This window comes from Canis lupus, chromosome 5 (assembly GCF_048164855.1).
Source record: "Canis lupus baileyi chromosome 5, mCanLup2.hap1, whole genome shotgun sequence".
NCBI lineage: Eukaryota > Metazoa > Chordata > Mammalia > Carnivora > Canidae > Canis > Canis lupus.
In genome coordinates, this window is record NC_132842.1 from 73184323 (window position 1) to 73207059 (window position 22737).

At 49.7% G+C, this 22737-nt stretch overlaps 1 protein-coding gene across 4 annotated transcripts in view; it reads right to left on the reverse strand.

Moving 5' to 3' along the window:
* Positions 1–21900, reverse strand: part of THEMIS2 (thymocyte selection associated family member 2) — a 36654-nt gene extending 14754 nt beyond the window's left edge. For 2 of the 4 annotated variants that reach the window (XM_072827563.1, XM_072827562.1), the window contains exons 1-5: positions 21755–21900; positions 19257–19397; positions 14478–14888; positions 8522–9594; positions 6112–6265 (exon numbers count right to left, since the gene is read on the reverse strand). In XM_072827563.1, coding sequence (XP_072683664.1) covers positions 6112–6265; positions 8522–9594; positions 14478–14888; positions 19257–19397; positions 21755–21848 — 1873 coding nt within the window. In that variant the 5' untranslated portion in view covers positions 21849–21900. Of the gene's footprint in view, positions 1–4496; positions 5479–6111; positions 6266–8521; positions 9595–14477; positions 14889–19256; positions 19398–20601; positions 20878–21754 lie in introns of those variants that run through there. The other 2 variants (XM_072827565.1, XM_072827564.1) reach the window with 2 other exon arrangements.
* Between the last annotated feature and the right edge of the window lie 837 nt (positions 21901–22737).

A 22737-nucleotide genomic window follows, 5' to 3' on the forward strand; every position in this document is an offset into this window, starting at 1 on the left:
AAAATAAGGTTTGTAAAGCATCTACCATTGCCATTAGTAGAGGTTATAAAGTGAACCTTAATCTTGACTCTAGCAATATATGGTCACGTAACTGAATTGAATATCTATTATTTAACCTCGAGATGAGACTATCTAAAGGCCTGCAGCCTTTGGTGAGCTTAATCAGTTCTATTTCTTACAAGAGAGCAAACTAGCTCAAAGATGTTTTTGACAACTCCAGAATGTAAGGTACATCTTGAATAAAAGAACTAATTCTGAGGTAAGTTAATGAGATGTAACATGCAAATAAAAATTCTATAATTGCTCTAACCTGTTTCAAAATGAAACCTACTAGCAGCCATGTGGAAAATGCCCACCATCCAGTTTCTAAAAGTGAACAACAGTCTGGTGGTTGTTTCTGTACCCGAAGAACAGTTCCTATCTAGGGAGCTATACTGATGCTTAAGAAGTCAGTCAGCCAGCCAATATGTTTACCTACAGGTTTGTCCATCCTTGATTATATCCTGAAAGAAAAGGTACTGGCTAAAAACAGGTTAAAAAAAATCATACATTTTGGGGGTGTCTGGGTGGTATAGTTGGTTAAGTGTCCAAATCTTGGTTTCGGCTCAGGTCAAGATCTAGGGGTTGTGAGATTGAGCCCCACATTGGGCTCTATGCTCAGATCTGAGTCTGCTTGGATTTTTCTCTCCCTCTTTTTTTTTTTTTTTTTTTTTTTTTTTTAAGATTTTATTTATTCATGAGAAACACACAGAGGCAGAGACATAGGCAGAGAGAGAAGCAGGCTCCCTATAGGAGCCTGCTTTGGGACTCAATTCCATAACTGAGATCACACTCTGCTCTGAGCCCAAGGTAGACGCTCAACTGCCAAGCCACCCAGGCGTCCCTCTCCCTTTCCTTCTGCTCCTCCCCACTGTGCATGCTTGCTCTCTTGATATAAATAAATATTTTTTTAAAAAAATCATCCATGAATTTGAATTTTGAATGCATAGGATACTTTTATGAGTGGTTGACATCTAGTTATCTAGCACTCTCAAATGGGCAAGGCAGTAGAGTAATTCTGGATAGAAGTCTTTTGATTTTGAATTTGATGATTCAGCAGTTACAAACTATTTAATAATTCAACACGTATTTGTTGAGTACCTACCATGTTGGCCCATTGGTCAAGCACTAGGAATACAAAGCAAAGTAAGTAATATCATTGGATTTGCTGGTTCCACATTCCCAGTAGCACAGAGTGGCTGCTTAGCAGTGCTGTATTCCCTGCCATCTTGGCATTTACGTAGCCTTGCATAAGATGTGTAATTTCTGAGCACCACGGAGGCCTGTAGGGCTGAGCACAGCCAGGCCCTCCTCAGCAGAATGAAACGCCAGCCTTCTAGAGCCTTTACCCTGCTTGAGCAGGAGGCTCCTGCATTTATCACAGCCAAGCAATGATTCCAGCTTGTTCTCAGGAGAGTCTTTCTCTAGGTATACTGATGGGAAATTAGGTGCCTTGGGAAATAGTATTTATCAGGTTTAACTATAAAAGGGCCAATAAGAAATAGTGTCTGATGTATATGAATAAATTTTGGGGCAGCCCGCGTGGCTCAGCGGGTTAGTATGCAAAATGCCAATAATTTTCACTTTCAGTCTGCATTTAATTGTGGCATCAAACTGAGCAAGCTCACAAAAGGGGGGCAGAGAGGGCTACCAGCTACTACAGAAGGGGATTTCTAGTGGCCAAATGCTGCAAGAAGAAAGCAAGCTAGGACAACTAGGCTTAAAAGGAAAACATGTCGGCAGCCCGGGTGGCTCAGCAGTTTGACGCCTGCCTTCAGCCCGGGGTGTAATCCCTGAGACCTGGGATCGAGTCCCATGTCGGGCTCCCTGCATGGAGCCTGTTTCTTCCTCTGCCTGTGTCTCTGCCTCTCTCTCTCTGTCTTTCATGAATAGATAAATAAAATCTTAAAAAAATAAAAGGAAAACATGTTTGAAAACCACAACTGTAAATGTTTTATCAGAGCAATTGGGGTTGGCAGGGAACAAAAGCAGACAATGCCCGTGGGGTGCTTTTGTCTTAACTCTGGAATAAGCTACTGGGTGGTGGGGAGGGTGTTATAGTGGGGCTAGGGGCTCCCCCTGAACAGTGGTCTCCAAAGTGAACACAAACTTCTGGGAATACACAAGATGTATACTGGGAGAAAAGAATTGCTCATCCCTTCATATTTATTTTTCATATCTTTTCTCATTTCTATTTTGAATAATATAGAGAACGTGCTAACAGTAACAGATGTAAATAACTGCTAAGTAAATGAACATAAACTGGAGATACATACTCAAAAATGGATCGAGTTCTGAATTTCCCTCAACCGTGTTTTATTTTTTTTTTATTTTTATTTTTTAAATTTTTATTTATTTATGTTAGTCACACAGAGAGAGAGAGAGAGGCAGAGACACAGGCAGAGGGAGAAGCAGGCTCCATGCACCGGGAGCCCGATGTGGGATTCGATCCCGGGTCTCCAGAATCGCGCCCTGGGCCAAAGGCAGGCGCTAAACCACTGCACCACCCAGGGATCCCCCTCTTAAAGCTTTTTTTCTTTAAAAAGACTTTTTTTTTTTTTAAAAGATTTTATTTATTTATTCATGAGAGAGACATAGACAGGGGGAGAAGCAGGCTCCTCACAGGGAGCCTGACGCGGGACTCGATCCCCAGACTTGGGATCACACTCTGAGCCGAAGGCTCAACTGCTGAGCCACCCAGGCGTCCCGGAACTTTTTTTAAAAAGATTTTATTTATTTACTTATTCATGGGAGATAGAGAGAGGGAGAGAGAGAGAGGCAGGCAGAGGGAGAAGCAGGCTCCATGCAGGAAGCCCAACATGGGACTTGATCCCGGGACTCCAGGACCACACTTTGGGCCGAAGGCAGGCACTAAACCGCTGAGCCATCCAGGGATCTCCCCAAAACTTTATTTTTAAAAAGTAAGTTCTACACCTGAAGTGGGGCCCAAACTTAGGACCCCAAGATCAAGTCACATGCTTTACCAACTGAGCCAGACAGATACCTCAACTGCATTATTTTTTTTAAACCATTCAGGGCACCTGGGTGACTGTCAGTTAAGCATCCAGTTCTTGATGTTGGCTCAGGTCATGATCTCGGGATCCTGGGATCTAGCCCTGTGTTGGTCTCCAAGCTCAGTGGGGAGTCGGCTTGAGGATTCCTCTCCCTCTGCTCACGCACATGCACACATGCTCTCTAAAATATATAAAGAACTCTTAAAACAAGGGGCACCTGTGTGGCTCAGTTGGTTAAGCAGCTGCCTTTAGCTCAGGTCATGATGCAGGGGTCCTGGGACCAAGCCCTGCATTTGGCTCCCTGCTTAGTGGGGAGTCTGCTTCTCCCTCTGCCCCCACCCCCACTTGTGTGCTCTCTCTTGCTCTCAAATAAATAAATAAAATCTTAAAACAAAAATCTAAAAAAAGGGGGGGGGGACCAAATTTATTCATTTTCTTTTTTCTTTTTTTTTTTTTAAGATTTTATTTATTTACTCTGAGAGACAGAGAGAGAGAAGCAGAGGCACAGGCAGAGAGAGAAGCAGGCTCCATGCAAGGAGCCCGATATGGGACTCGATCCCGGGTCTCAGGGATCACACCCCGGGCTGAAGGCAGGTGTCAAACCGCTGAGCCACCCAGGCTGCCGACATGTTTTCTTTTTAAGCCTAGTTGTCCTAGCTATGAAATTGGCTTGCTTTCTTCCTGCAGCATTTGGCCACTAGAAATCCCCTTCTGTAGTAGCTGGTAGCCCTCTCTGCCCCCCTTTTGTGAGCTTGCTCAGTTTGATGCCACAATTATTTTTTTTTTTTGATGCCACAATTAAATGCAGACTGAAAGTGAAAATTATTGGCATTTTGCATATTGTCTTGGCCCTAGGGATCCCATGCCAAGGAGGAACCTTTTTGCATACTTCCCTTGTTTATTTGTCCCAGAATACGCTTTTCCTCAGTCCTTCCATTCAGTTTAGACTGTCTCTCTGGAGGAAGGCATGGGAACTGACCCAGCAGTTTGGATTAGCTGCTTGGTAGTCACCTGGAGAAATCCATGCACAGTTCTGGAAGCCAGGAGGCCCAGAAGTGCCATGGGTCTGGACAGCCCAGAGGCGTTATTAGCAGGCAGAGGAAGGACAGGCTCAGGTGTGCTCCCCAGAATCTGGGAGCTGCAGATGGACACTCCACTCCCACCACAGCTGGAGACTCCAGGCACATTTTTGTTCATCTGACCTCTACTGACCACAGTGCTTAGTTCTGTGACTGCCTCAATCTAGGAACCAAAACCCTACCACTTCCAGGGGGTGATTCCTGTGGTCTTACCTCACGGAACAGGCCTGGACTGACCTTAGAAGCTGAGCTAGTCTCTGCATAGACACAGATTTATCTCTGTTATGTGAGGTGATGAGGCTCTCCAACCAGTCCATACACAGGTATACCTATGTGATCTAGGTCAACAGTAATGATACTAAGATTCTTATTAAGTGTTTATTCGTTCCAGGCACTGCACTATATACCAAGATTATCTCATTTGATCTTTAAAACAATTTTGTGAGGTAGATAACTATTTCATTTTACATGTGAAGGAACTGAAGCTTAGGTTAAAATAACTTGTTCATAGTCCTAGCTGAGAGGTGGTGCAGGGATGCTAACCCAGGCTCATGACTAGTCTGCCTCCTGAAACACCTGACCACTTAAGCTTGTTTTCTGATCTTTAAAATCAGGCCATTGTCTATCTAGAGAGTCGAGGATTTAGATAATGCTTATAAAGGGTCTGGCACACAGACCTTACTAAATGGTTTCTGTTCCTATTTTTCCAGATGTAATTTTTATTCTATGGTTTTAGAGTGAAAAAATCTTGGATAGTCACATGCAACTATTATGTGCTGCATTCTGCACAGATAACACAGCTCCTGTTTTCTCAGGGGTTAGAGTTTGGGGGTGGGGTGGCGAGGGAGTGGCAAACATAAGAAAAGGCTCTCAGTGCGTTATGTTCAGCATTGAGCCCTTTTTACTGAGAGTCAAGCAACACTGTGCCGCCACCATCAAGGTTGGTGGTCTCTGATTCCTTTCTGCACCAACCAGTGAGACAGCTGGTGTTGGGGACTCAGGATTGAGTAGAACCTCCTTGGCTCCTTTGGATACCAGAGCTCTGAGGCTGAGGGAGTCAAGCACAAGGTGCTGGCCCCAAACAAGCCAGCCCTCTGTGGCAGGAACCTAGAACCTCAGGAGAGCTGGTATGTCTATCCCTTTTCAGATTGGTCCGCACGAAGCCATTTCCTGTCCACAGTCTGATTTCAGTGAGATCATGTCCAAAGGTCTTGTAAAGGCTTTGTAACGTTGGCTGGTATCTCAGATTCTCTGAGAAACAGCAGGTAAGAAGCAAGGTTCCTCCAGCATTTAAAGGGTGTTCCGAAATTGCTCAAGTATTTCTTCATAATCATGGTCATCATTATCTACAAAAGAGTCCAAGTCAGTGATGATCTTTGGTTTTAGGCAGGATCCTTCCCTTTTTAGGGTACTGGACAGGGAAGTAGTTGGTCTGGATGCTCTAAGGTCCTTGCTAGGCCAGAAACTATAAATTATTCTGTCTGAATACTGTGTAAATATTCCCCTTGCATGCCTCGGGGAGGGTAGTATGTTGGAGGATGAACTCATTTTCCTTGCCAGGACTCTGAAGCCCGTGGGAGAGGGACAGTAGGGACCCTCCAACCTAAGCTCATCCTTTTTTTTTTTTTTTTTTTAAGATTTTATTTATTTGCGAGAGGGGGAGGGAGGGAGCAGAGGGGCAGAGCAAGAGGGAAAAGCAGACTCGTCCACTGAGCAGGGAGCCTGACACGGGGCTCCATCCCAGGACCCCAGGATCATGACCTGAGCTGAAGGCAGACACTTCACCAACTGAGCCATCCAGGCACCCCTTGGCCCATCCCCTTAAAAGCCTCTCTGTCCAGCAGAGAGCAGCAGAAGGGGGCTGCTCATGGGTGGGGCCTTGCTGAGGGTAAGGCCAGCGCAGTCAGAGGTACAAGCAGGAGCAGGGTAAGGAGGGAAGAAGCGAGGACAGGGGTGAACTGGGGCTGACATGGACTCACCTCCATCTTCTATGATGGACTTAGTGTGCCTGCGGTCCTTCCTGTGGCCTGAGACCTTGCTGTATGTATTTGAGCTGTCCTTGGCATTCCGTGGCAGCGTCTGCATCTTGGGCTTGAGTAGAGGGGCTTGCTGCAGTTCTAAGAGTTCAGAAGACTAGGCGAGAGAAAAAGCAGAAGTCAGGGTCCCAAGAGATGGGCAGCAGAGTCCATGAAATGTCATTTCCTTCGACTGTCACTTCCTCTGCTCCCCTCTTGACTTCCTTGCCAGGGTAGGGCTCCGTGAGACCCAAGTGTTTTTGTTTCTAGTGCCTGAAATGTTCTTTGGCAGAGGAGAGGGGCCAGAATGAAAGAGGAAAGAGTTGGCTAGAGACAGGGTGCCCTGAGTTTCTTCCCCAGAGGGGATTCAATCAGTGTCCTTCACATCTGCTGCTGAAGGGGAAGAAAGCAGTCACAGAATATCAGGACAGAGTGCCAGAGCTGAGAGGGGTCCTAGAAGGAGGAGGACTTTTGTTGAACTCCCACCTTCTGCCATATGCACACCTATTCGTTTATCTTCAGGGGACCCTCTTGAGTAGCTGTTTTGAGTTCCCAATGTACCCACGAGGAAACAGGCTCAGAGTGTCAGGTCATACCTCACACAAGATTGCAAGCTGGGCCAAGGTTCAGACCCAGAGCCATGTTCGTGACCTCTAAAGCTTATGCTCTTTCTATGCTTTGGAGAGCAAACCATATAGGGCCCCTGATCAGCAGTGGGGAATACTTCCCCAGGGAAGAAAAGTTGCAGGATCAAGGGCAGTGAGCAGGGACCAGGCCCAAAGTCACTTCCAGCAGGAACAAATGCTGGAACTGAGGTCTCTCAATTTTTTTGTACTATGTTCTCCGGTACTGTCGGGAAGGCCTGTGTTTCAGATGCCCCAGTCCAGTCTGTGTTCAATCAGAAAAGGACTGCCCTCCACCCTCCTCCACAGATGCAGTCTCCTTCTGGGGCCGAAACTGCCCCTGATTTGTCTTTCTCACTTCCCCTTGCCCTCCCACCATCTACCCTCACAGTACAAAATACCAGTTTCTCCAAATCCCAAAACCGTAAGCCTGTTACACTTTACAAAGTGCTTTTGATGTAAATCAACTGCTGTCAGCAGACCACGGTAGTTAGGTGCCCAGGCTGGGTGGTCAGACCCAGCTTCAAACCCCAGCCTGCTGTTTGCTGGGTGTGTGCTCTCGGGTCAACTGCTTGACCTCTCTGTGCCTCTTGTGTTCTCAACTGTAGAAAGAGCTATCCATCAGTGCCTGACTTCACAGTGCCCACCTCTCAGGTCATGAGAGCTCTGTGGGGCTATGCACATAAGGAGCCTGTGACAGAGTAGACACCCACCAGGCAGCAGCTAAGAAACTAGAATTGTGAGTTAGTGACCTTATCTCAGGTGCACTGGTGAGAAAATGGAAAGGAAGCAGGCCATGGAGCAAGTGAACTGGGCCATAAGCTTGGGTCCCTCTGCTTCCATGTCTGGTCCTTTCCCCATCCCCGTGATTTAGTTTGGATCAGTTCAGCATTCACTGGCGCTGTCTGCCTACCTGGAAGTGGGCGAGGCCCCTGCCCTCACAGACCACTCACAACACACCAAAAACTAGGTGTCATCCCACCTGCTCCCACCCCTACCCACATCCCCAAGCTGCATACCACACACATCAGTGTGAATGCAGAAGGGGGAAGGCTGTCACTGCCAGAGGAAGTCTGAGCTGAGCCTTGTCCACTGAAAAGAGGAAGAACATTCCAGCAATAGAACCAGAATGTGTAAAGTGCTGAGGCAAGAATCCTGGCATACTGAAGAAGCTCTAGGAGTTTATGGCTGAGTATGGACCAGAGTGGGTAGTGGAGGATGGGTCTGGGAGGGGGACATTGAAGTCAGTTTATAAAAGACCCTCCCTGGATGCCATGCTGAGGGGTTGGCATTACCCCCTTACCACAGGGAGCCACAGACGGTTCAGAAGATGGGGCTGAGGCCCATCAGTAACCAGGGAAGGGAGAGAGGCCGTTCTGACAGCCATGAGGAGGGGTGGGAGAAGCTGCTGACACGGTTCAGGTGACAGATGATGAGGCCTACATGAGGGGACGATGGGCAGGGAAAGCAAGGTAAGCCTGGAGGCAGAGTGCTTATGCTATGGTTCAGGGCTTCCGCTTCGTAACTGACTTGGGCAAGTCTCGGAGGTCTCGGAGTCCTCGTTTTCTCACCCTTAAAATATGAATGATCGTACCAACATCAGATTATAAGAATAATAGGTACAAAGTGTGTAAGTGTATAAACTGTAAGTTCTTCACAACCGAAAGAGAAATGGGATGCTGGACAAAACTGGCAGGACCTGCAGTGACCCCGACAACTTCCCCTCCCTGCCCATTTTGGTAGGTTGGTACCTGGCCGCTTTTCTCCTTGTTGCTTTGTTTCTTCTGCCCACTGAGACCCTGACTTTTGGGGGGCCTGGGTGGGGGGGGTTGGTTCTTGAAGGCCGGTAACCTCCGAAGGCTGTAGTAGAAGGCATCTGTCAGCTCCTCCACCGTGGCTACAGGGAGAGGCCCAGCCGGCTGGCCTGGCTGCCCCTCGGCCTCCACGACAGTCAGGTCCAGCCACCGGGGAGGGATCTCGAAGCACATCTCAGGGTTGGAGTTGAGGCTGACCACCAAGAAAGGTTCCATGATTTTCTCCTCCAGCCGCAGGCCTGGGAAGGAGGGCAGAGGGTCAGCAGGATGGCTGCTGTCCTTGGCCACCACCTTGACTTCACAGGGCAATGAAAAATGGGCAGTCAGATCTTCCAGACTATAGCGCCGACTATCATTCATCTCTTCCACAAAACTACCAGAGAAGTAAAGGGGCAGCAGAATCTGGTCGTCGTCTTCTACATCTTCATTCTCTTCCTCCTCCTCCTCCTCCGCCTTGTCACTCAGCCGCTGACACACCAAGACATCTATGTCCCTGCCTTCAGCCCCATGGGCCTGGCCAGATCTCAACACCTCCAGCCTGTCGCCCACAGCCAGGGAAGTGAACCCAGGGCTCTCCACCCCTTCGCCCTCACAGTCCTTTGTGGCCACTACGCGGAGTGGCTGGCCTGGCTGGAGAGCACCCAGGAGATCATAGGCTGTGGGGAACTCTCTGGGTCGCCGCCGCAGCTTGCCCTGATAAGCCCCAGAGACCATGAAGTGTCTGGGTATCTTCCGGCCCTTGGTTGAAACCAGGACCCGCCAAGGTGGTGAGGCCAGGCCATGGATACAGAGCTTCTGGCCTTTATGCAAGGAGCCTGCCCATGGGCTGAGGAAGATGGAGGGCCCCTCCGGAATTTCCAGGATCTCCATGCACAGAGGAAAGGGGCCTCCCCGGGCCAGGGCCTCACTCAGCAGCAGTGGTTGGATGAAATGAATGTGTTGAGAGGAACTGGTGACATCTTCCACATCAACCTCCAGGCTGGAGGGGATCTTGACAATGGTCCTGCGCACTGTGGAGAGAGATCAGCTCAGAGGCACTCACACCCACCCGGGGGTGCCCCTCCACCCCTGGCAATGATGTCTGGGCTGCCTGACCTGTTCCTATTCTGTTCTGGCAGCATTTTCCTGTGGTATCAGATTCCTTAAGCATTCTGTTCTTTAACCTCTTTTCAAAAGCTGTTATAGAACTTGTTAAAGATTTGGGGATCCCTGGGTGGCTCAGTGGTTTAGCACCTGTCTTAGGGCCCACGGCATGATCCTAGAGTCCTGGGATTGAGTCCGCACTGGGCTTCCTGCATGGAGCCTGCTTCTCCCTCTGCCTGTGTCTCTGCCTCTCTCTCTCATGAATAAATAAATAAAATCTTTAAAAAAATTGTTAAAGATTTATAAAAGAATAGTATAGTGAACCCCCTGTCACCAGCTTCAACATTTAATGCACAGCCCATCTTCTTTCACTTATACCCTGTCTGTCCTCCACCACTGATTATTTTTAATTAGAAAAATCACATCATGCCATCTTGATCTTTCACTGTATCTCTAAAAGGAGTAGTTAAAAACCACAATGCCATTACCACATCTAGATAATGATGATTTGATAATTCATTAATAGCATCAGATATCCAATTAGTTCAACCACTGTTTACATTTTTAAATTTTGAACGTAATTTTGTAAGCTACCTTTCCAGATCCTTTCTGCATTTTAAGTATAAAACCACATCAAGAGGGGCACCTGGGTGGCTCAGTTGGTTAAATGTCCGACTCTTGATTTCGCTCTGGTTATGATCTCAGTGTCGTGAGATCGAGCCCTGAGTCTGGTTCCTCTGTGACTATAGAGTCTGCTTCAGATTCTCTCTCTTGGCAGCCCCAGTGGTGCAGCGGTTTAGCACCTCCTGCAGCCCAGGGTGTGATCCTGGAGACCCAGGATCGAGTCCCACGTCAGGCTCCCTGCATGGAGCCTGCTTCTCCCTCTGCCTGCGTCTCTGCCTCTGTTTCCCTCTCTCTCTGTGTCTCTCATGAATAAAAAAATAAAGATTCTCTCTCTTTCTCTCTGCCCCACCTCCCCATTCATGCATGCTCTCTCCCCCAAAAAAAAAAATTAAGGAAAACACTGGTTGGGGCTCCTGAGTGGCACATTCAGTTTAGCGTCCGACTCTTCACAGGGCAATGAAATGACTCTTGGTTTTGGCTCAGGTCATGATCCTCAGGGTCTTGCGATCAAGCCCTGTATATGGGCTCTGCACTCAGAGCAGAGGCTGCTTGGGATTCTCTCTGCTTCCCTCTTTGCCCCTCCTGCTTGTGCGCTTGCTCTCTCTCTCTAAAATAGATGCATGGGGGAATCCCTGGGTGGCTCAGCGGTTTAGCACCTGCCTTTGGTCCAGGGCGTGATCCTAGAGTCACGGGATCGAGTCCTGCATCAGGCTCCTGCATGGAGCCTGCTTCTCTCTCTGCCTCTCTCTGTGTCTCTCATGAATAAATAAATAAAATCTTTAAAAATAAATAAAAAAATAAAATAAAAAAAAATAAAATAGATGCATGAATCTTTAAGAAAAAGAAAAACACTGATTGATGACCTTGGCAACTTGTTTCCTTTCTTGGCATCGATTAGTTCCTGGTTTATAAATTCAAGAGGTGGCTCCGCTGTGTTTGAGCCATATCACACAGAAGATGGAGCAAGGAATATCCTCGTTTTATAGATGAGGACACTGAGGCTCAATGTGACTTGCCTCAGGTCACAGTGTTGGGATTTTTGCTCTGTGCCAGGTGAGCTAATAGCTGGTTGAAGCTGGGAGATGGGCATGGGGAGTTCATTATACTGTTCTGGCTTTTTTCTTCAAAGCACTTAATGGATTACCTGAACTGCCTCATTATCCAGGACAGCCCCCAAGCCCAACCCACCATCAAAAGCCTTTGTTCAAAAAAAAAAAAAAAAAAAAGCCTTTGTTCCCCAGACTGTGGTCTCTTACTACTATTTCCCACAGGATTCCAGGGCTCCCTGGGAAAGAGAAAACTTCCTAGAGAGGAAATGTGCAATGGTCTGGAACATCTTACACCAGAAAGTAAGAAAAATCTATTCGAGACCATGCAGGTGTGTCACAAGGATTCAGGAGCCAAATTGAAAAGGCTCCCATAGGTCAAAGCTGAGATGTGTGAGCATCAATAATAATTCCAGTGGATTGGAACACTGAAAATATTTCATCTGTGAGTTCATAATGATGATTAAAAAAAAAAAAACTTAAATAATCATCCTTGAAGAATGCTAGGGAGCCAATCCATTTTAAAAGCTAGTAAACGGGTGTCTGGGTGGCTCAGTCGATTAAATGTCCAACTCATGGTTTCAGCTCATGATCTCAGGGATGTGAAATCAAGCCCCGAGCAGGACTCTGCACTCAGCATGGAGTCTGCTTGAGATCCTCTCCCTCTCCCTCTGCCTCTCCCCTATGCACATTCTCTCTCAATAAATAAATAAGTTGTTAAACTAGTAAAGTATAGGTCATTTCTTAGGGTGTCCCTCCATGCAGGCTAGAGGCAGTGTGCAGAGCACTGCTCATGAAACAGGACCTGGCCAGGTCTGCCAGAGTGGAGGTAGAATGGTATCCTGGAACCTCGACATATATAAACACAATGTCCCGTGTTTCTTTTTTTTTTTTTAATTTTATTTATTTATTAATGAGAGAGAGATGCAGGCAGAAGGAGAAGCAGGCTCCACACAGGGAGCCTGACTTGGGACTCGATACCGGGTCCCCAGGATCATGCCCCAGGCCGAAGCCGGCGCTAAACTGCTGAGCCACCCGGGCTGCCCAATGTCCCATATTTCTTGTACAAACTAACCAAAGGGGCATAGGGGCTTTTTATAGTAGTTTCCTAATAGACGAATGAGGGACAATAGGATTAAAATCACTATCTCGGTTCCTAAGGATATCATGGATCAGGTAAGGATCAGCAACAGACACTCACATTACAAATGCTGGCCCATCCATTGTATTTGACTACATCACATGGCAAGGTTGGCGCTGCAAGTTAGGTTGGTGACAGACATAGAGCCAGGTGGGGACTCCCTGCCCCACACCTCATGCAGCAGTGAGAACTGCCTCGTGTGTCTGGTCAAAACTCTAAGTGCCTGTTTACAGATGGACAGAAAAGAGCTAACAGTTGGCCTGAGGAAAGCTTGCCTGCAAATTTGGTCCTTGGCTGGCATCTGAGAACATGGTGTAGCACGTGTTCCCACCGTCTTCTAACTGGTGGGGGCGGTTTCCTGTCCTTAGACTGTACAAAACAATCGGTGATGCTGAACACCTGCTCTCTGTCTGGAAGTCCGGAATTTTGGTATGTGCTAAGCAGAGGGTAGGGTAGTATGTGACCAGCCCCTGAGAAAAACCTTGGGCACTGAGTCCGTGAGCTTCCTTGATAGACAACACCTACATGTGTTGTCATAGTTCAGTGCTAGAGGGATTCGCCAAGTCCTATGTGATTCCACCAGAAGAGGACTCTCCTTCCTTTTGCTATAATAAATCATGGCTGTGAGTACAACCATATGTGAAGTCCCATGAGGCCTCCCAGCGGGTCATCAAACCTGGGGTGGCCTTGGGCCCAACACAACAGGAAATACAGGGGACAGAGGCATGCTGGCACCAGCACAAGGATGCCAGCAAGAAAATCCAAAACGGGAGAGAGCCCACAGGACAAATGGCCTAGACCTTTCAACAGATTAAGTATAAGAAAAATAAGAAAGGTGAATCTATAGATTAACAGATTTAAGCCTAACAATCAACAGCAATGTGTGGATCTTATCTGGATCCTGCTGTGAATAAACGGTAAAACAATTTATGTGGGGGATCCCTGGGTGGCTCAGTGGTTTAGCACCTGCCTTTGGCCCAGGGTGTGATCCTGGAGACCCGGGATCAAGTCCCATGTCAGGCTCCCTGCATGGAGCCTGCTTCTCCCTCTGCCTGCATCTCTGCCTCTCTCTCTCTGTGTGTCTTTCATGAATAAATAAATAAAATCTTAAAAAAAAAAAAACAATTTATAAGACAATAGAGGAAATTCAAACACCAAGTAGTAGTATTAGGAGTTACTGTTAATTCTTTTTGGTGTGATGATGGTATTGTGTGTCTGTTTAAAAAAATATATTTTTAAAAGAGAGACACTGAAGTCTTTGTATGAGAAATGATAGGATACCTGGGGTTTGTTTTGAAATAATCTGGCAGGTGGGGAAGAGATGAAATGGGATAGATAGGTCATGAGTTAATAATTATGATGTCAGGTGATGGGGTCCAGAGGTTTGTTATCCTAGTCTGTGCTTGTATTTGTTTGAATTTTTCCATAATAAAGTAGTTTTCAAAGATTCTTAAAAATCAGGATAAGGAATTCCCACCATAGCCCACCAGCAGCCATGACCAGCTGCTCCCCAGGTAACTGCCAGGGAGCTGAACCTCAAACTCTACCCTCCAGGGAAGAGGCCCCAGGGCACCTGTTCCTCTGCCTCTGCTCTGACTGGGCCTCCAAGTGGCCAAACCTGGCCAGGTCTGCCTGTTTCACCAGCCCTGTTCTGCACGCTGCTTCCAGCCTGTCCTAAGAAATAGCCCGTGAAACAGCTAAGGATTCACCCGGTGCCCTCATCACCCAGACAGGAGGGTTTTACTTTGTAACTGTTGTTTTGTCCTAGTTGCTAGCCAGTTCACAATCCCAACTTTTGCCTGATTTTATAAAATTGCTATGTAGGACCTCACAGTTAAGTCCCCTCATTTTCCTGTCTCCTTTTATACCAAACTTCCCACTATTTGGGAGTCTTTATTCTGTTATATTGTAATGTACTGAGTAAGCCACCTGGTACCTTCCATCTGTGCTGCTTCCCAGGGCCCCCCTCTCACCCCACCAACCTGCCCAGGCAACTCACTGTGCATGATGGCTTGGACCTCATACTGGGGCCTCAAGATCAGGGTACGCCAGGGGAGGGTCGGGCAGGTGAAGAGGAGGTTGCTCAGTGCTGGGTCCTGCAGGGCCTTGAGCAGGGGCCGAGGGGCACCGGGCTTCCACTCCCAGAAGGGCCCCTTCTGAGACAGAGGCAGGTGCAGAATGAACGGATGTGTTTCAGTGTCTAGTACACAGCGGGCACGGTAGGTCCCATGGTATGTCTCCACAGCCTCGAGTTTAAGGGGCTGGTCCTCAGGCACCACTCTGGCCTCTGTGGTGATTCTGTGGGTCGACATGAAGCAAATGGGCAGCGTCTTGGAGCACTGGGTTGCAGCAGAGAGCAGCTCCTCCAGGGTCCCATAGCTCTGACGGCCAGTGAGGGGGCTGAAGTAGCCTGTGGGGCACAGCAAAGGGTGTCAAGGCAGGACAGGCCTTTGCAGGGTTCAGAGCCACGTATACCAGGTCCCGTCTGCCACAGAGAACCCAATCAGAATTCCCTGGAGACAGGCCCCAAGCATCTAGACATCCAGGCTGCAGGGCTGAGGGACAAGTTCCTCCTCGCGCGGACAGGCAAGAACACTGAGGGATGGTTGCCAAGGACAGAACAGCAGTGTGTTTCCCAAAAGACACACTGACAATGACATTTGCCTACATCCTGAACCGCACCTACCTCCAACTTTGCTTCCATACTCCTCACCACTGCTCCAATCCCGTACATCCGACACCTATCACCCCATGCTGGGGCAGTGCCATTTTCCTTCTCTCTCAAACTAGAAACCCAGGAGCTCCTAGCCAAATGACCTCACTACCCCCCTTCATCCTGTCTGCCAGTTCTGGTGGCCCAACTTGTTCTTCACCCACCTCTTTCCCCTGTCCCCATCCGCTCTTCTCCTGCCACTGTACTGGCCCTAAACACCCCACATCCAGACATAACATTGCTTCCAGAGTTTTCCTGCTCCAAAATGCCCCCACACAAGTCTAATCAAGGCCACATCACACTACACCCACACTGAAGGACATTCCCCAAAAGTACCAGTCTAGACTCTTCAAAAAGTTGATGTCAAGACAAAGGCTACAGAATTATGCCATCCTGAAGGAGATTAAGAAATCCAGATGTGGACAGCAAATAGATGGGTCCTGCTTTTTTATCCAGTCTGAAACCCTGCTTCTTTTCATGGGGTCATTAAGCCCGTTCACGTTCAGAGTTACTGTTGAAAGATATGAGTTTAGTGTCATCATGATATCTATTCAGTCCTTGTTTTTGTGGATTATTCCACTGAACTTCTTCTTAAAGGGGAATTTTAAGAGTTCCCCTTAAAATTTCTTGCAGAGCTGGTTTGGAGGTCACATATTCTTTCAGTTCCTGCCTGTCTTGGAAGCTCTTTATCTCTCCTTCCATTTTGGTTTTTTTTGTTTTGTTTTGTTTTTAAACTTTTATTTATTTATGATAGTCACACACAGAGAGAGAGAGAGGCAGAGACACAGGCAGAGGGAGAAGCAGGCTCCATGCACCGGAAGCCCGACGTGGGATTCGATCCTGGATCCCCAGGATCGCGCCCTGGGCCAAAGGCAGGCGCCAAACCACTGCGCCACCCAGGGATCCCTCTCCTTCCATTTTGAAGGAGAGCCTTGCTGGGTAAAGTATTCTTGGTTGCATGTTCTTCTCATTTAGGACCCTGAATATATCCTGCCAGCCCTTTCTGGCCTGCCAGGTCTCTGTGGAGAGGCCTGCTGTTACCCTAATACTCCTCCCCATAAAAGTCAGGGATATCTTGTCTCCTGCTGCTTTAAGGATCTTCTCTTTATCTTTAGAATTTGCAAGCTTAACTATTAAATGTCGAGGTGTTGAACGGTTTTTATTGATTTTAGCGGGGGGATCTCTCTATTTCTTGGATCTGAATGCCTGTTTCCCTTCCCAGATTAGGAAAGTTTTCAGCTATGATTTGTTCAAATACATATTCTGGCCCTCTGGCCCTTTCGGCGCCCTCGGGAACCCCAATTAAACATAGGTTTTTCTTCCTCAGGCTGTCATTATTAAACTCGACACCAAAGAAACAAACAATCCAATCATGAAATGGGCAAAAGACATGAAGAGAAATCTCACAGAGGAAGACATAGACATGGCCAACATGCACATGAGAAAATGCTCTGCATCACTTGCCATCAGGGAAATACAAATCAAAACCACAATGAGATACCACCTCACACCAGTGAGAATGGGGAAAATTAACAAGGCAGGAAACCACAAATGTTGGAGAGGATGAGGAGAAAAGGGAACCCTCTTACACTGTTGGTGGGAATGTGAACTGGTGCAGCCACTCTGAAGAACTGTGTGGAGGTTTCTCAGAGAGTTAAAAATAGATCTGCCCTATGACCCAGCAATTGCACTGTTGGGGATTTACCCCAAAGATACAGATACAATGAAATGCCGGGACACCTGCACCCCGATGTTTCTAGCAGCAATGTCCACAATAGCCAAACTGTGGAAGGAGCCTCGGTGTCCATCGAAAGATGAATGGATAAAGATGTGGTTTATGTATACAATGGAATATTCCTCAGCCATTAGAAACGACAAATACCCACCATTTGCTTCAACGTGGATGGAACTGGAGGGCATTATGCTGAATGAAATGAGTCAATCGGAGAAGGACAAACATTATATGTTGTCATTCATTTGGGGAATATAAATAATAGTGAAAGGGAATATAAGGGAAGGGAGAAGAAATGTGTGGGAAATATCAGAAAGGGAGACAGAACATAAAAACTCCTAACTCTGGGAAACGAACTAGGGGTGGTGGAAGGGGAGGAGGGCTGGGGGTGGGGGTGAATGGGTGATGGGCACTGAGGTGGGCACTTGGGCACTTGACAGGATGAGCACTGGGTGTTATTCTGTATGTTGGCAAATTGAACACCAATAAAAAATAAATTTATTATAAAAAGAAAAAGAAAAAAAAAAGAAATGCAGATGTGATCTGGGGGCATCTGGATGGCTCAGTCAAGTGTCCAACTCTTGATTTCAGTTCAGGTCTTCATCGCAGGATTGTGAGTTCAAGCCCTGCACTGGGCTTCACACTGGGTGTGGAGCCTACTTTAAAAAAAAAAAGTGGATACCTGGGTGGCTCACTTGGTTAAGAGTCCAACTTGAGGGGAAAAAAAAAAAGAGTCCGACTTGATTTCACCTCAGGTCATGATCTTCGGGTCATGAGATCAAGCCCCATGTCATGCTCTGCACCGGGCATGGAGCCTGCTCAAGATTCTCTCTCCCTCTCCTCCTCCCACCCTCCCCCCACCTCGCACACACACACTCTAAGAAAATAAGTGAAAAGGAGAAGGAAATTCCTATTGAAAAAGAAAAATCAATATGTGATCTGAGATTGTCTTCTGGATCAAGGGGAAAACAGCAATAAAGGACAATTATTAGGGCAGTTGTTGACATTTGAATAAACTATGTTAGGCAGTAGTATTATATCGAATTTGATCATTGAACTATACTTTTATGAATAAATGTCCTTGTACTGAGGAATAATAGTAAATATAAGGAGTAATATTTAGTTGTAAAGGGTTATCATGTCTGCAGTTCATTCTCAAATGGTTCAGGAAAAAAATACATAGACATACATAGTAATATATGTCCTTGTGTTGGTGAACTGGGAAACAATTGGTACATCTGGATAAAGGGTGTACGGTAGTTCTAGCAAGTCTTCTGTAACTTGAACATATTTCAGAATAAAAAGAAAAAATCCTCAAAAATACAAAATAAAGCACACCACTTCCATATTTAAAACCGTCACTGGCTCCACAGTGCTCGCAAAGATCAAAATGTGCCAATGCCCCACAAAGCCCTACTTGCAGTCTGCCTGCCACCACTTGCCTCTCACCTGGAACCCAAGGCCTCGCCTATCCCATTCAGGCAATCACAGTAAATCCTATGTAGAATGAGCGCTCAGAGTACACCTGCTCTGTGCCATGCCCTGTGCTAAGCACTTCATGCATGGCAACTCACTCAATGCTCACATCAAGCCTGATTATTACAGAGGAGTAAACTGAGGCACAGAGGGGTGCCAGGAACTGGCCAAGATAAGACTAGTAGCTGCCAGAGCTAGGATTCCCATCCAGACTGTCGACTTCAGTGTCCTGGCCCATGGGCTACCATGCTACTCACCTCCTGCCGTAACTGAGCTATGTCCTTTCTGGAGCACCAGATATGCACATGCTCCTCCCTGGAGTTACTGCCTCTGGGAATTCTTCCAGCTCAGGTGTCACCTCCTCCAGGAAGCCTGCACAGATGCCTGAGGCAGGCTACCCCCCCTGCCAGGAACCCTCTCTAAACTATGTGTCGACTGTTGTCGCCCTCTCACTGCCATCCTGGAAGGCCCCGGCTGGGAGGGCTGCACCCGGTTCATCCTGAGCCCCACTCCCCAAACCCCTAGCACAGGGCCTGGCACACAAGTGTCAGCAAATGTTTGGTGAGCGAATGAGCAAACACAGAGACAGGCAGATGGACAAAGACCTGGAACAAAGGAAAGAGCCCCAGCTGAGAGGCAGATGTGATCAGAGAGATGGTATGGAGAGGGTGCAGCCACCCCAGGCTAAGGGCATTGTCGGACCGCTCAGAGGACACCCCAGGCCTTAGAGCAGGGCAGCGATGGATGTGAGAGCACATGCGCCAACCTAGAGGGGTGGGAGTGCCTGCTGGGGCGGGCGAGCCCACTGGTGTGCCCGGAAGGGGCCACTTGGGAGGAGACACAGCTGCCTTCCTTACCGTGGAAGTCGGGGGTGATTTCCATGGTCTGGCCGGTTCCTGGGTTCTCGCAGACCACCTTCTGGAGGCGAACCTGGGTGACCTTGATCAGGTCCCCCGTGGAGAGGCAGCACTCGTTCCCAGAGATCTCGTAGATGGAGCCTGCAGAGAGACCAGTTTCCTTGTGCAGCAAGAGCCAAGTGCCGGGTGGCCCGTGCCCTGTTCCCCAACAGGCTGTGCTTTGCCTCACCTTTGCACATGCTCCTGCTGCCTGGAGTGGCTTCCCTGTCTCCCCACCACGTGGCCCTCGTTCAGCTGTACTCAGGCAGCGTGCACCCTGCCTTTGCCTGCTCTTAGTGCTGGCTACCCCTCTGCGATAACTTCTCTGGCCTCCTCCACATCCCCATGCCTCCCCGACCGAGCTCTAAGGCAGGGCTGGTCGTCCCAGCATCACTGCAGCTGCACAGGCCGCGTCTAAGCATGTGCTGAAGTCCTGAGTGAGTTAGGCCAGAAGGCCCAAGGTACAGCTACACTGCCAGGCCCTGAGATGGTCGGTGCCTGCCTGGAGGTCACACACAGCCTGACACCCCCATAGGGTGTAAACTGTCTTTTCTTCTTCAGATGAATTGTCTTTAAAGGGAACACAGGGCAGCCCGGGTGGCTCAGCGGTTTAGCGCCTGCCTTCAGCCCAGGGTGTGATCCTGGAGACCCAGGATTGAGTCCCGCGTTGGGCTCCCTGCATGGAGCCTGCTTCTCCCTCTGCCTGTGTCTCTGCCTCTCTCTCTCTCTCTCTCTCTCTGTGTGTGTGTCTCATGAATAAATAAATAAAATCTTTAAAATTTAATTTAATTTAATTTTTAAAAAAATTTTTTTTAATTTTTTATTTATTTATGATAGGCACACAGTGAGAGAGAGAGAGAGAGGCAGAGACACAGGCAGAGGGAGAAGCAGGCTCCATGCACCGGAAGCCCGACGTGGGATTCGATCCCGGGCCTCCAGGATCGCGCCCTGGGCCAAAGGCAGGCGCCAAACCGCTGCGCCACCCAGGGATCCCTAATTTAATTTTTTAAAAAAGGAGCACAGGAGAAAATGGAGGGCCACTGACAGAGTGGGCCCCGTAGGCGGGTTCTGGGTGCCACCATCAAGCACAGCAGCCCCACTTAACTATTTTAAAGTGTTTAAAGCAATGTCCAGGGCATAGAAGGCGCTCAGTAGAGATCTCTCCCACAGGGGGTACAGGCTCCGTCTGCTAACGAGGGACACGACTGCACACACAGGTCAGCCTTGAGGCCACCTGACCTACTGCATTTCACAACAGCCCTGAGAAGCTGCTGAAAATCCTACCCCTTATCCCAGGAAAACGCACCCAGGCTCATAAACTGCAGCTCTGTCTCCAGTTGCAGGGGGTGGTCCCCAGGGCTGGCGGGACTAGCCGCTGGGGCACCACACTGCGCCGTGACTGCCCTCCGAGGGATGACCGGGTCCCTTTCCTAAATAATGAGCTGCTCCGGGCTGAGGCTGGGTGGGGTCCCCAGATTACCAGGTCAAAGGGGCCAGAACTGGGACTCCAGCCCAGGGTGTGTGTCTGTATAGCTGGGACACCTCAGCACACTAGGGCTTCGGAGGGTGGGGCCCGCCCACCTGCCCCATCACTCACCCCTCTGCGCACCCACCCCCACCTCACCACTTCCCATGCCTGGGTTCAGGCAAAATGAGGAAGCAGCCATTGTGACACACAGCGGTTAGGGGATGTGGGCAGTAGAACAAACAGCAGAGGCCTGCAGGGAGCCCCCCGGGGGGGGGTCAGCATTTGAACCCGCATCTTCCACGTTCCCAAGTGGACCTGCAAACCCTAGTCAGTGGTGGCTCCTGGATGGCTCTTCTCGAGTCTCCCCCTTGGTCTAGGACTGCCCCCCCCCCTTGGAATCTCGGAACACTGGAGGCTGCTGTGGCCGAGCAAGGGAACGGAGGCCACAGGGCATCCCTGCCTTCGTTCGCTTTCGAAGGAAGGAGCCTCGCCCCCTCCACCCAGTCCCCAAGTTTCCTTTCCCTCCAGCATCCCCGCTGTCGCCTCGCCACAGTTCCTCCCTCACCCTCTTAGCAGCTTCTGCTCCCTCTGCCGCCTGTCAGTCGCTCCCTTCTCGTCCCTTCAGCCCCTGCTGTGCGCGCATCCCTGGGAACCAGGTGGGCAGGCCGGGCAGGTGCGCCCGAGCAGAGGGCAGAGGGCAGGGAGGCCCAACTCCAGAGCTGACGCACGGGGAGCGGAGCTGAGGGCGCAGGTGGGCTGGGAGGGCTGAGAGGAGGCGCGCAGGTCGGCGGCGGGGGGGGGGGGCTGGCACGAGCCTCCCCACCGCCAGGCCGCCCTCGGGGCGCAGCGCGCTTCCACCTGCGCCCGGCCCGGTTCGCCCGCCGAGGGTCTGAGCTCACTGACTGCTCGTCGTCGCCCCGCGGGGCATCCACGGAAGCAGGAGCCGAGGCGCAGAGACGCCGAGCGGCCCCAGCGACAGCGCCTCACTCACCCTGGAAGTACACCCCCGAGCAGACCCGCAGCACACGCGGGAGGGAGGCGAGGTCCAGGGTGCAAACGAAGCTGTGCAGCGACACCGGCTCCATGGTCCTCGCGGCTCCCCCGACGCCGAGCGAGTGGCCGCGTTCCCGGCGCCGAGCCCGCAGCCCCGCCCCGCGGCCACGTGGGCGGAGCCGCCCGCCGCGAGGCGTGGGAACCCGCGGGCGCCCGCTTCCCGCCTCGGCCGGGGGGGGGTCTCGGTCGGCCCCGCGCCTGGAGGCTCCGACCGCGCGAAGGCCGGTCCCCACGGCCCTCCCGGCTGGTCGGTGGCGCACCGCGCGGTGGGCGGGGCGCTGATGGGGACGACGGGGAGGCCCCGGCCGCCCCCCGCCTGCCCCGAGTCCGCGGCCTCGCGCCGCTCTGGGTCTCCGGGAAAACAGCCCCGCCCGGGCGTCGGCGCGGGAAGGACCTGGCGGCCCCGCAGCGCTGGGGAGCTCACCCTTTCCGGGATGCTCGTGCCTTCTGGACATTTCTAGTTAAAACTTCTTCCTTGGGCTAAAGAGAAATCACAGGCGAGAGCCCGCTGAGTGGTATCTAACTTTAATTTTTTTTTTTTTTTTAATTTATGATAGTCACAGAGAGAGAGAGAGAGAGAGAGAGAGAGAGAGAGAGAGAGGCAGAGGGAGAAGCAGGCTCCATGCACCGGGAGCCCGATGTGGGATTCGATCCCGGATCTCCAGGATCGCGCCCTGGGCCAAAGGCAGGCGCTAAACCGCTGCGCCACCCAGGGATCCCGGTATTCAGCTTTAAACAAATCACTGACTTAAAAAAAAAAAAAAAAAAAAAAGAGTTTATTTATTCATGAGACACACAGAGAGAGAGGGGCAGAGACACATGCAGAGGGAGAAGCAGGCTCCTCGCAGGGAGCCGGATGCGGTACTCGATCCGGGTCTCCAGGATCAGGCCCTGATCCTCACGCAGACGCCCAACCGCTGA